The sequence below is a fragment of the Rhamphochromis longiceps genome, linkage group LG1 (genome assembly GCF_057381845.1).
Source record: "Rhamphochromis longiceps isolate RC_006_pf linkage group LG1, R_longiceps_female_GT1.1, whole genome shotgun sequence".
Taxonomy (NCBI): Eukaryota; Metazoa; Chordata; class Actinopteri; order Cichliformes; family Cichlidae; genus Rhamphochromis; species Rhamphochromis longiceps.
In genome coordinates, this window is record NC_140557.1 from 11,372,162 (window position 1) to 11,386,529 (window position 14,368).

General features: G+C 36.6%; 2 protein-coding genes and 1 pseudogene across 2 annotated transcripts; 2 read left to right on the forward strand and 1 right to left on the reverse strand.

The window, feature by feature from the left end:
* The first annotated feature begins 44 nt into the window (after nt 1–44).
* Nucleotides 45–7,641, forward strand: chrna5 (cholinergic receptor, nicotinic, alpha 5). The gene is made up of 8 exons (XM_085381565.1): nt 45–185; nt 521–655; nt 3,101–3,252; nt 3,460–3,504; nt 5,482–5,591; nt 5,817–5,994; nt 6,081–6,776; nt 6,940–7,641. Exons 2-8 carry the CDS (start codon nt 571–573, stop codon nt 7,096–7,098), a joined length of 1,425 nt encoding a protein of 474 aa, XP_085237691.1. The 5' UTR covers nt 45–185; nt 521–570; the 3' UTR covers nt 7,099–7,641.
* A 1,123-nt stretch (nt 7,642–8,764) lies between these two features.
* LOC146678312 (UDP-glucuronosyltransferase 2A1 pseudogene) lies at nt 8,765–9,903 on the forward strand (annotated as a pseudogene).
* A 509-nt stretch (nt 9,904–10,412) lies between these two features.
* Nucleotides 10,413–13,530, reverse strand: LOC146678313 (uncharacterized). Its single transcript, XM_085410931.1, has 10 exons — nt 13,506–13,530; nt 13,373–13,408; nt 12,969–13,268; nt 12,574–12,894; nt 12,363–12,455; nt 12,181–12,205; nt 11,939–12,006; nt 11,571–11,607; nt 11,392–11,462; nt 10,413–10,789 (listed from the first exon to the last, which is right to left on the reverse strand). The coding sequence occupies exons 1-10, from the start codon at nt 13,528–13,530 to the stop codon at nt 10,671–10,673; spliced, it is 1,095 nt and encodes a 364-aa protein (XP_085267057.1). The 3' UTR covers nt 10,413–10,670.
* Between the last annotated feature and the right edge of the window lie 838 nt (nt 13,531–14,368).

The window sequence follows — 14,368 nt, forward strand, 5'->3', positions numbered from 1 at the left end:
GGGATGAGCATGCGTTGCCTGTTCACAATTGGAGGCAGCAGGGAGTGAAGCAGCATCTGTGTAAGGCGAGAGAAAGAACCTGCATGTAATGGAGGAGCAGTACAGCAGCACTGCCGCTGTTGTTTGGACACTAACTACCTTCACATCCACTGTTAATCACTCTTAATGGGACAACCTCAGAGCAGGTATGGATACAGCAGCTGCATGCTCACATATTAAAATGTAATTTTTATCTTGGAGAGGGTCATCTTAGCAAGGTGAAGGTAGAACATATTCTTGACTTATGCAGATGTTGTTCTGGATGTTATAAGTGTGGTTGCAGTTTATTATTTAGTGTAGATGATGCTTATTTGTTTTTCACAGCCTTTCCCCTGAAATCCCTAAATAAGATTTTATTCGGCTTTAATAAAGACGAATAACTTGGGATTTGAGCGTTTACCCAAGGCAAGATTTATTTACCCAGATGTATAAAGAAGCCACGGTTTTTAATAACTATTGTTTTGAATATTTTATTTTCCAGCTCTGGGATGCCCAAGGTACCAGCTGTGTGGATCGAGTGCCACCTCTGATATGATGTGGAGAGCAGGAGGGGCAGCCACCTCTCTCACACTGCTGCTGCCATTGGTGTGCTGGTGCTACCTGTGCCACTCACTACGTGAGTGTTTTATGACCTGGGGATGCCTGATGACAGAGTAGCAGAGTTTTCTACAGAATATTGAAAAAAAATTGCAAGAGTTCAGCTACAAGGAGTGACTTGTGTCAGCATGTTAATATAACATTTTATAATTTGTGCATTTGCTGTGAGTTTAGAAAAACAAGTTAGCTATCCTCTTACTGATCAAATATGTAAAAAATTCTAAAGCTAGTAACTAAAAGACTGTTCAATTTTAAATAGACTTCCTCTGAAGAAACAGAGTGCTTACTTTTTACTATGACACACGATTTTCACCTACATCAATAATTAACACTCTGTTTTCATTCGTTATCATTGACTGAAAACAGAGGGTCTGTGTGGATAAGTGGATGGAAAAGATAACCTTTGGTTATGACAAAAGAATAACTGAAGTCACTCTTGGAGAATTAACTTAGTAGAGGTTATTGGTGGGCAGGTGAGGAACAGTAGAAAGTGAGAAAGGACAGGAATAATAATATAAACTATACCAACGGGAGGGAAGAAAGATCTGCTGCCATCATTAACGTATATACAAATATACTTTATTTGTCCATTATTTTGTGATCTCTTGTTATTAATGTTTTACATATTTGCCTGACTGTGGCAGCATGTGATCTTTAGAGAATTTATCACTGGAATCCTCAGCAACTCACATTATATATTCCATGTTTATTGCATTACATGCTTAGTGTTTTGAGATGCTTCCTATTGCACTGAACAAGCAGAAGCTAGCATTCATTTGAGTAAATGATTTAACATGAAATTTTTTTACGCAGTATTTATGTGTAAATATCATTTGCTGATAGAATTCAACATTTGCTGACACTGATAATGAATGAGCTCCAGGTTTTTCTCATATACTAAACACCAACTTTTTACTACATCATTTATGACTGAGCACATTCCCAGGTTACCAATAAGTCATCAGTGATGAATGTAGAATCCAGAAGATTCTCCTGCCTGTTTTTCACCCGAGCAGGATGCTGGTGACAGTGCAGAAGAAGCTCTGAGAGATGATGAATTTGCTGATCACACAGTCATTGATTGAGGCTGTTTGAAGCCTTGTCTTTATTGATCCACGCAGCCTGAGAGTGACACCACATATTTGTGGTCAGTCTTGAGGTAGATTTGGAGCCACATTCACTATCCATAAATTGAGTTTATTACCATGGAAGTGAAGAATCAGTTGCTTCTTGTTTGTACTGGTATTCTGATACAGCAAAGCGATGCAGCAGTTGTAAAACAGTTGAACCCTTAATGTGGTGGAATTGGTTTAATGCCATGACCACAATCTATGCCACCTACTCTATAAGTGCTTTGATTATAAAGAAATTTAGTTTATATAGTGAACAAACTAGGATTAGATTAATTAAAATGGTTGTTAAACACTCAGTGTATTTTAGCACCCTGTAGTTGTTTGTGTTTTAACAAGTCAGCTGAAGAAAAACTTCATGCCTAAAGATATTCTTGCCTAAAACTATTTTCCTAAAATTTGGCATCAACAGCAATTCCACAATTCACCGTGAACAGTCCAAGTTCAAGTCATGTTTAAAAGTTCACATCTTATGTTTACTTTTGTTACATATGCAGTAAAGATGGCAGGATACATTAGAAAGCAGTGACTTTTATTGAATAGGATTATCCTTCGAATGAGAATGTCCGCATTATTTACAATCGTTGCTGCATATGACCCACAGTGCAGTGATGTGATGAGAAAGGTGTATAGACATATCAGGTACTCACACTAGTGAAGGAATGGTACAAAGTAAATAGGAACTGAGCCAAATCGCTGCAGTGCTTCCTCTGATTACATTTTAAATTGCAGACATACATTTCATCAGTACACGTGCATGAAGCACAGTCTAACTGCAGTGTTTTATTTGGATATCGTTCTGAGGCTATACTCTGCAAATATTAACTGATGGCATCTTACAGACTGGGAACCTAAAAGAAAAAAAACTATTGCTTAAATTTGTCTCTAGCTAACCCATCATCACCCAGAACATCCCAGCTAAACACTAAAATGTATTTTGAATGCTATATTCAAAAATACATTTCTTTTTGATCACTCCATTAGCAAAGGCTAAGTAGAAAATATTCGCTACCATGCTTGGCACTCATTGTAAAGGCTTCATACATTCTCTTTTGATGTAGTAATCTTAATTATATATTCAGTATGAGTTTGGTTCCTAACTTTGGTTTGCAGAGGTCATAGCCAGAAGCGCTACACATAAAACTAATATAAGTTCAGAAAGGTAAATGCAGTGCTGTTTGAAAACATACAGGGAATGGTTTAACTTTTTTTAACATGACTACCCTGTTAATAAGTAATGCTATATTTTCTGAATTACCTTAAAATAAACCAGTATAGCTAGATAGACAGATAGATATAGATATTTTAAAAATCATGTCTTTTCCATCTCTTAGGTATTCCAAAACTCTCCTCCTACGCAAAAGCAGAAGACAAACTATTCAAATATCTCTTTAAAAACTACCAGAAATGGGTTCGTCCAGTGGAATACCTAAACCAGACAATCCGTGTAAGGTTTGGACTAGCTATTTCACAGCTTGTTGACGTGGTGAGTATAAATCAGCACTGATTATTACTGTGATAATGTTTATCTATTTGTTACCAAGAAATCATATAAAGGACATAAAATAGTTTGTTCAAAGATTAAATGCCATTTAAATCACTGCTCTGTTCTCTGCTCTCTAAAAATATAATGTATCACTTAATATAAAATGTGAATGTTTTTTGTACAAAATGTGTTGTTTTACAATTCTAGGATGAGAAAAATCAGTTAATGACAACTAATGTTTGGATGAAACAGGCAAGTACCTCTATATCTGTACTTACAAAATGATGTAACATCATGTTGCGCCATTAATATTTCTATAGCACCTTTCTAATCTAAACTTACAAGAAATATTAAAAAATACATAAAGCACTTGAATAAAAAGAGGGCATATAATAATAGGAGGATGCTTATTCCACAGTCTTTGGGCCAAAACAGTAAAGGTACTCACCGGCTTTGTGTTAAGGCTTGAATGTGGAAGCTGTGACAGCAATTGATTCTCTTATCTGAGAGATCTGCTTGCTTAATGAAGAGTTAAGTATTTTGAGATATAAAGTGGAGCTCTATCATGTAGTGATTTAAAAGTAATCAATACAGTCTTAAATTGGATTCTGCAGGAATTGTGAAGCCAGTGTAGCTCTGCAAGAGCTGAAGTAAAATGTTTCTTGCATTGAGTGTTTGTGAATAGCGTTGCTGCCGTGTTTCGTACTAAATGTAGATGGAAAACTGCTGCATTGTTAAATGAGTAGCAGCATTCAATTATATTATTATATTCTGTCTGACCTTGGCAATATTTATAATCTGTAGAGATTAAGATTGAAGGGTTAATAGTCTCAGGATTTTGTTGTCCAACAGCAGGAAATTACACTATTAGGAATATAGTCAGGAGGAATGGGTGGTGGTTAGTGGTTAAGTTGTGATATTACTCTGGCCTAAGTTTTAGTGGTCTTGTATTGAAGTTTGTTTGCCAGTAACAGGTGGGTCACACATGGGCCTTAACACTTTGTATTAACTGGATAGAAGTAGCAGTCTTCACTCTGGGAATGGCTGCTTTGGCTTTTTAGGATGTATTATAACAGAAGAGCATAGACTGGACAGGAAAGCTGGGATAGAGAGCCAGGAAAGTTAAGTGGGAAATGCCCCAAAGGAGATTTGAATCTAGACTACTGCAATAGCCTTGAGGCATATGAGTCACACTCTCAATCCAGCAAGCTATACTAACACCCTATAAACCTGATTTCGTAAGGGGAGGCTGAATACACGCCTGCTTCTGTGTAAATAATCATTCTGTACAATACGATAATTTTTAATTCAACACTGTTTATAACTTGCATAGTTCACATTTCTGTATAGCTGTATATCTCATATTTCTCTATAGTTTTTTTATTTCATAGTTTTTCATATTTATATCCTGTTCATACATAGTTCGTACTCACTACAGCCTGTACATACTTATAGTTATAGCATATTCATAACATACCTTCATACCGTGTACATTATAACATACCATAATAGACCCATTTCTGTAATATATTTACATATCTATATTGACAGTCATGGCTAAAGCACTTCTAGATGGATGCAAACTGCATTTCATTGCCTTGTACCTGTGACATGTGCAATGAAAATAAAGTTGAATTCTATTCTATTCTATTTTTATCATAGTCTGGTACATTGCCAGATAAAACTGACATAGCTGTTCATTGTATGGAGCCATGTTCCCAGTGTATTCATGGTTCCTTGTTTTATCTCTTAACTGGTTAAATAATAACTGGCAATGACTTATGGCTTGGATCGTATTTCTACCACCAAACTATCTTCTCAGAACCTCTTACCAGCCAAATACCAATTACCTAAAGACAGGATTTGTTGTGCTGTCATCTCCCTCCATTATGATAGCTTGAGGGAAACCAGATGTTCGTAACCGTCCTTTTTTCTTCTATCCAGTCATCTTGTTACAGTCCTTATCACTTTCCATTTTCTTTGCCACCACTACCAAATTTCTCTAGTCTAAAGAATAAGTTGTTGTCACTTCTAACTAGCGGTTCCTCCTTGTTCCCAGTCTCTGCGCTAAGTCAACCAGCTACTAGCTCAGGTGCCATGAAATTATTACAAAAACTGACTTTCAAGAAAGGATATGACTTTTCAAATAAGTTTAATATGTATTTTAGCAACCCATTGATAGATTAGTTGTGGTTTTAATTGTTAAATGGACTCTTTTCCCTCACGTAGGAATGGACTGACATGAAACTCAGATGGAATCCTGATGAATACCTGGGCATCACATCGATCCGTGTCCCCTCAGACAGGCTATGGCTGCCGGATGTTGTACTGTATGATAAGTATGTCACTGTACTGTATATAAATAGGTTATTAAAAGATATAATGAAAAGCTTTTTCTTTTTTTCTTACATTTTCCTAATTTTCCAAATGATTTTCATAGTATATAAAGCAAAGAAAAAAAGTGGGGAGATTAAAATGAAGTAAAGGAAGTTGTTGTTCTGGATGTTGTAGGAGTACTCTTAAAGAAGCTGTTAGCTAAAATGTGGGCATATTTTTCTTAATAGTTCTGATGGACGCTTTGAGGGAACTATCACCAAGGCCGTTGTGAAGTACAATGGTACAATATTGTGGACACCACCAGCCAACTACAAGTCAGCCTGCACCATTGATGTCACCTTCTTTCCTTTTGACCTCCAGAACTGCTCAATGAAGTTTGGCTCCTGGACCTATGATGGCTCCCAGGTGAATTTCTATTATATAACAGCATCTGCAGTACATTAATATTGTAATAAACACTGATTAATTAGATTCCCTTTTTGATTTAACAGGTGGACATAATTCTGGAGGACTTCCACGTAGACAAGCAGGACTATTTTGACAATGGTGAATGGGAGATAGTAAAAGCCACAGGCAGCCGTGGTCTGAGGACTGATGGCAGTTCTTCCTATCCCACCATTACCTACTTCTTCATTATCCGCAGGTTGCCTCTTTTCTACACCCTCTTTCTCATCATTCCCTGCATTGGCTTGTCCTTTCTTACCATTCTTGTTTTCTATCTGCCTTCAAATGGTGGTGAGAAGATCTCTCTCTGCACCTCAGTGTTGGTGTCGCTTACCGTCTTCCTCCTGGTCATTGAGGAGATCATCCCCTCCTCTTCAAAAGCAATCCCACTCATTGGGGAGTACCTGGTCTTTACCATGATCTTTGTCACACTTTCCATCATTATTACTGTCTTTGCCATCAACATCCACCACCGCTCTTCTTCTACACATCACAGTATGGCACCCTGGGTGAGGAAAATTTTCCTGCATCGACTTCCTAAATTGTTATGCATGCGCAGCCATGTGGATCGTTATGCCACAGCTGGAGTAGCCAGGGCTAGAGAAGCGGTGGGACTGGAAGGGATAAAGAGCTCGACACCTGAGCTCACTCAGCTCCTCTACACTCGACACAACCTAGAAGCTGCTTTGGAGTCTATTCGCTACATTACCATGCATGTGGTTAAAGAAAATCAGGTCAGAGAGGTGAGTTTTGAGGGTTTTTTCATTTGTAAAACAAAATCGCAAATTACAACAAAGACAGTAAACTTGGAAAAATTACGGATTCATTACCCTGAGTTAGCTTATATATGTGTCTCCCCATAACCATTAAGAATATAGAGACTGCCATGTGCTTCTTCTGTTACAGGTTGTTCAAGACTGGAAGTTTGTAGCCCAGGTTCTGGATCGAATGTTTTTGTGGGCCTTCCTCTTGGTGTCAGTCCTTGGTTCTGCTCTCCTCTTCATCCCAGTTATTTACAAATGGGCCAGTATCATTGTCCCTAGCCATGCTGGAAGTATCCTCTAATAACCACAGTTAGACTAACCAAAAATTGAAGCAAAGCACATAAACAGCTACTTCTAGTCATATTTGAGATATGATTATAGTCCTGCTCGGGGTTATTCTGTTTGCTATAGGTGTGCCAGAGCTGCACAGCTACAGCTTTGGGTGCCTTGTTTGCAGAGTGGAGAGAAACAGGCTTTGTCTCAAATCCATAACATGTACTGTTCTTATGTAGGCTTTCAGCATATAGTTGATTGATACTGGAATAATGAACAAACATGTACTCAGAGTAGACATATGTACTGAATACTACCAATTTGTAAATGTGTCTATGATAAACAATATTTTTCAACAAAGCACAACTGAAACATAAAAACCCTTAAAAATCTTTAGGGAAAGGGTATAATATGAGACTTAGTGTGTAGCAGAGTACATAATCACTATAGGATGAACTTGATTTTAATCTAAATTCTGCATTTGAGATTAAATATTACTTAGAAAAGATCATCTGCATTTCTGTCCACATTTCACATATAAATAAATAACAGTACAATATGATACATGTATTTGGCCTTGTCTGTTTACTGGCATCATTGAGTGGATTTATTGTTGGTTCTGGAAAAAGCACAATACAATATGGCAAGAACAAATCCCAGAGATTCCCATAAATCCCTTCATGAGGACATGAGGAAAAGCATACCCCATGAAGGCACTAGGACACGTTTTAAGCTTTATGTACTAGTTTTTGATGATCTTTTGAACTGTAGAACATAATCATGATTCTCACTTTTACACAGTATGCCCTATCAGCAATGTCAGATTCATTAGTAGTTTAAAAATAGACTATTCTTGCAGGTAAACACAAAATCTGACAAGGTGCACAATTGTGAAAGAGAACAGCTGGTCTTGGTAAATAAAAGATCAGCATTTCTCCACAATTTCCTTGAATTCCTTTGCCTTTTAGAAGGCTACAGTTATATGACCACAATAGATACAATTATTATTATGCTGACTGCATGTGTGTCAGTTATGTTCTTATATGGAAACATTGTCATTTAAATAGTTTCTTTATTCATTCTCCCTCGCCCTCTTTGAGAAAGAGCAGACTCTCTTGCCAGGACTTGAATTTCACAGCACTTCCTTTCACCTTGAGGACATTTACTGCATACTTTGTGGAGACTGTAAGACAGTCCATGGTCGCAGCACAAAAGACGCTTCAGGGACGGGATGTTTTTATTTCACTGAAATTTATTACAGAATTAAAAGCTATTTGAGGATGTCTCGCCAGATTGTTTTGTTGTATGACTGATTTTTCATACCTCAGATAATTCTTTCTAAGTGGAAAAAATGGTGGGGAGGTTTACTTCACTTCTGGAAACGTTTGAAAAACCAGGAAGACTGCTTTTGTCTCCGGCCTTTAGTTGAGCCTGCACTGCCCCCGCATGGCCTTATTTTCACATTACAGCTATGTGAGCGTATTGATGAGTGACATTTGATTTTCCACTACACCACTAAAATACAGAGACTATAAGTTGAAATAATAAACATAGTTGGAGGGGGGTAAAGGATGTTAGGAATAAGGACAGCTAAAAATGCAGGTGAAAAAGGATTAATTAGCACAAAGCTAGGTTTTTAGCTTTTTGAGTTTGCAGGTTGAAATGTTTAATGATATGATGGAATCATATGCAAAATGGCTATCATGCTTGAAGATGAGAATTTGATGAGTAATTTAAAGGTGCACAAATATGACCTAGTCCTCACTGACCCAGCATGGGGTGCAGGCATATTAATCGCCTGAAATTACCTCTGATCTATAATGTACAATTCGCAACTAGTGGGGAGGGACACTTGGCCATTGCACCTTCACCATTATCGTATATCCCAATAACTGGTTCTGGGCTGACAGACAGCATGACTTTCATACAGACAGTCAAAAATCTAATTTGCTATGTCATCTGGTAAGCACAGGACATATTTTTAATCCATCCTCAGTATCAAGCTGTTTTCAATAAATTCTTTGGCTCAGATGTTACATATTGTGGCTTATTACAAGGAGCAGACCTGTGGCTCATGAGAGTGGACTTTGTGTTTGAGTTCCCTCGACCGACCATGCCTAATGTTATCTATATAGGAGGATTTCAGTGTAAACCTTCAGAACCACTTCCTGAACACTTGGAGGACTTTGTGCAGAGTTCTGGAGAGCATGGCTTCATCCTCATGTCTCTGGGGACTTTTGTGACTGAACTTCCTGCTGATATAACAAATGAGATCGCTGCAGCTTTTGCTAAACTACCACAGAAAGTCATCTGGAAGTATAAAGGTGACAGGCCAATTGGTCTGGGTAATAACACTTTATTTGTTGATTGGATGCCACAGAATGACCTTTTAGGACACCCTAAAATAAAATTATTTGTGTCACATGGAGGAACAAACAGAGTCCAGGAAGCTATTTATCATGGAGTTCCCATTGTGGGCCTACCTGTGTTTTTTGACCAGTATGATAACCTGCTTCGCTTGAAAGAAAAAGGAGCAGCTAAAATTCTTACATTAGCCATTGTGGATAAAGATGATAATTTTCTGAAGGCCTTACATGAAGTCATGAATGATCCCTCCTACAGGGCGAACATGCAGAGACTTTCCAGGCTACACAGAGATAAACCAGTAATGTCACTGGATAACGCTCTCTTCTTGATAGAGTTTGTCATGAGGCACAAAGGAGCAGCTCACCTGAAAGCAGAGTCCTACAGAATGTCCCGGTATTCCTACCACTCTGTAGATGTAGTACTATCTTTTTTAGCTGCTGGTGCATTAATTACTTTTTTTTTTTAAATCTCTTGTGTTCTTTAGGCTGGTATGTCTTGAAAAATGCCTAAAAATTAAAACTAATAGGTTGAATAAGAAATGATAAGACATGGTTTGTGTTATTTTGCAGATTTCAGTGTAGTTTTCCCCAGTTATGTTACAAATCAAAGCTACTGTCAAATGTGAAAGTTCATTCAACTGAATAAAAATTACAACCATAAAACCCTGATCCCTGTGTCCACAGTCTATGTCCCCATGGTGAACAGTAGAATGTGCTTTTTCTATTTTAATTATTTAATTATGCAGGATAATGTGATAGCCTTCCCAAACCCCAACCTCAAATTTATTAAACATGTTCTGTATGGATTAGAAACAATTTATTGAATACAAATACATCTAATTACCACAATAAAAACATAATAATTGTAAATTTGAAAGCTATACACAGTGAGTATTTTTTATTGTATTATATACATATTATATACATTTTTATGATGGATTGATGGAAATAAGGGGTCACAAAAATGTGAACACATCTCTAGGAAAAATATAAAACACTAATGTCTGCATGCTCTAGAGTGAAAGCAAAATGCAGACTATTTTATAAAGCATGGTAAGTACATCTATGCCTTTGATCAAAATGTTTTATGAAGAAACAAGAAACAGCAAGTTGGAGCAAGTCTTTCAATTCCGCTGTGTTGCTGATAAACATCTGTGAATGCCGATGCTTCGCAGCCACTACACTTTCAGAAAACATTGCCACTCATTCTGAACATGATCATTGCCTGCAGTCATTAATTAGCTGAAACATAGAATGAAGAGGAACTGGGGGTGGGGACGCTGTTGTCTTTCTTTTTACGTTTCATTGATGAACTATATAGGCATTCTGGCCTTGAATCTGCAGGCACATCATCTGTGGTTGGAAAGTTTCAGTTAAATAGTGGTCGCAAGTGTTATTTAGACATGTGTTTAATGAGTTTCAACACTCATGGTCTTGCCTTTCGCCTCTTTTCCGGTAACCATCTTTACTGACAGAATTAACTATTCTAATTCAGGCAGCATGAAACACTCTTTCACACATTTCCTGTGGTCTTCCTGTAAGACTGAGTAAAGCAACAAAGACAAACCTTCTGGTTTCAAGTATTAAAACACCATTTGTAATAAGTTCCCAACAATATGTTTTCTTATTCTAATAACTTCATGCTCAATCCAGCTCAAGACTAGAAGACATAATAACTACTCTTAGGTAATACATGTTGTATTTGATAATGCAACATGTCATCATGTTGCATTCATCTTACATTGCCAATTGTGATTCACTGAATATATTAATTTTAAAGTACTTTTAGTACCGTACTTTAGTAAAATGTATTACTTGGCATGCTGCTGATTAATGTTATGGGACTTATCATCTCTTTTATGTTCATGTTAGGCAATAAAGTCACCTGAATGACTGTTAAAAGGCATCAAAACTATGTCTATTATAGCACAATGAAACACAATGTGATCGCTTACCTACAACAGTGTACGCGTCTTCAAAATTTTCAGAAGGCAATGAAACCTCAGCTGCCAGATTGTTTGGACACCTGATGATAAAATGTTGTTAATGATCAGATTTCATTACTGCTCATGCTTTTGTTGTTATTACACATTTTTTAAGTGTACAGATGTTGAAAATAAAAATATATTCTTACGCGTCATCATACTCTATGCTGAAAGAGTCTTCTTTTTCTGATAAAAACACACACACAAAAACACAGTGAAATACAGAGAAAAATTAAAGTTCATAGCAATTTCTATTTATAACAGCTGTATATAGCTCACTTTTGAAAGCTTTGAAAAATTTAGTCGTTAATGAAACAGATGTGATTTGAATAGTTTTAAATAGTTTTTTTGTTTGAAAGAATATGAATGTATAACTGTTTGTGAAATTACACAGAAATCCTTTCTTGGATTAGAAAAGAGCAGAACACAGATAAGGTTTTCATTCTAAGTCATCATATGTAACTTTATCAAAAATTCCCTACAGTATGTCTTGACTGTAACTCCATTTTGACCATACCGTCTTCCCACTCTTCCTGCTCCTGCTGTTCCTCCAACATGTCTGAATTTGCCTGCTGAGTCGTTGCACTGTAAAACAAAACAAACGAAACATATTTCAGTGGTACATTCACTTTTTCAGTGATATAGTGCATTCAGTATATAGAACTTTACACACAAAGACAAAACATAAAAAAATAATTTTCCTAATAATAAAAATCACAGAAGTGTCCAAAAAATTATGCATATTGAATTAAAGCTCACCGTGGTCTGCAAGAAGTTGAGCGAACTGTTGAAACGCAAAACAAATATAATTTTAAAGCAAAATATTGCATGCAGGTATATTCGGCTATATTATGTGGTTGGTTTGATTAATCCATACAATAAACAATGACTTGTGAAAAAAATGTGAAGCCTAAAATTATTTTTAATTATACTTATTTGACCTATTTTGTTGCAAATCCACCAAAGACATGCCCCGAGTGATAGCATCAAGGTTATTACTCCAACATGGAGTAATACTGTAGACACCAAATCAACTGGAAAGTAAAATAAGATGATTAATTTATTTAAAAATATATTTCAGTATAAAAATAATACATTATTATAAAAAATACGTCTATTTAAAGCATTTTTGAAACATTCAGAGAGCCTTACCTTTGACCTGAAGAAATACTTTGTTTGTTCCATGAACTGTGTGCTCATGCTCATAGAAGCATTTTGATGGCAGCACTATGCAGCTGTAATGACCTGAATCCCTCAAAACCGCACCATCGATGATGAAAGTTGTCAGCATCTGAGAGACATTAAAGACTTGCACTAGCAGAATCGTGTCATTCTTCCTCAGGTAAGCGTAGATGAATTTACATCCACCAAGAGTTTGAATATGTTGAGACACTGTGCACTGGAATTCAATATGGTGTCCCTCATGAACAGTGGATGACCCAACTATTGAAATGTCTGCTGGGAGAAAATTGGCTGCATGGAAACAGGAGAAAATGAGTGGAAAGAAATAACAATGACATCATGTGTTCAGGAGTCAAAACACTTACCTATGACCAGAATCTCAATGATGTCGTCTCCTTTCTTGGCTACTTCAGAAAGTGTATAATGATTCGGGGAATAAACACAGCTGTAATTTCCACTGTGATTAAGACTAGCTCTGGATATGGTGAACAGGGTGTCACTTTGATCTTGTTTCTGGGTGCGATTCTGGATTCCGCACCCATTTACTAACAAATAAACATGGACACTTGAGTCTTTCTTTTTTCCAAATGTGCTGCATGTTACATAAAGGTCACTGTTTTCACTTATAATTGTCTGCTGGGCCAGGATCTTTGCAGGAAAAATATCTGTGAGACATCATAGTGATTAACATATGTAAAGATAAGTGCAGCTCAGTAACATATGGGAATACAGAAGAGACATATCTTGTATTGAGGGAAACTGAACTTACCTTCGGTTTGGCTTATGACCTGATTTGTCAGAACACCTTGAAGAAAAGAAGTGAAAAATCTAATGAATCCTGTCAGCTTAAATAGAAAACAGTTTGACTGAAAAACATAGATGTTATCTGTTAGTGCACTCACACAGAAGAGTAATTATTATGTTCATCGTTATAGACAATGAGCCGCCCTTACAGACTCTCTGCAGCGTATCTTCTGAAAGCTTCTCAAAAGTCTTGCTCAAACCACAGAGAGTAAATATGGAGAAACTATATTGAACCACTTCCTGTTATTTGTAAGGTGACACGTTCAACATTTTTGACTGGATAAAAAATAATATCTACAAAAAATAAAATTAACCCTTAAACCATTTTACTGTCAAATACCTCATATCACAAATTGATTTCCACTGATGTTTCTTTAGTTGTATAATAAGTCATTCTGACATACAGACAATTATACCCAATACAGGATGCTTATCTTCTTTCACTCGCGCTCACTGAGGAAATATACATAATAGATTTTCACACATATTTAAACACACATATATACACTCACAAAAGTGAGGCTTTCACCATAACACAAAGCTGAACACTGATTTAAAAGTGCACTTTGACTGATTCTGATTCAGCTGACTTTAACAGATTAGACTGACTGGTTCTTTTTCTGGATATCCAGAAAAAGTACAATATTATTTGCTTTGCAGTTTTGTAAAGGATCCAGTGTCCAGTGTGTCTGTATGCTTGACAATTACAGCTTTTACCCCAGGCATGCTGGGGTGTTCATAAAAGATTTATGAACAGTTTCAGAAAAATGAAACTTGCGGTGTGTGTGTGTGTGTTTCATAAATATAATATTATTTACAGATTCACTCAAACCTATCTTCTTACAATTCTAGATCAACGTGTATTCAGGAGTGGGTCACATGCTTACGTTTGCATGCCTCAAACATTAATGATAACAACTTCAGTATTTATCAGTTCCATTCTTTAATTCTCAGGCTTGCA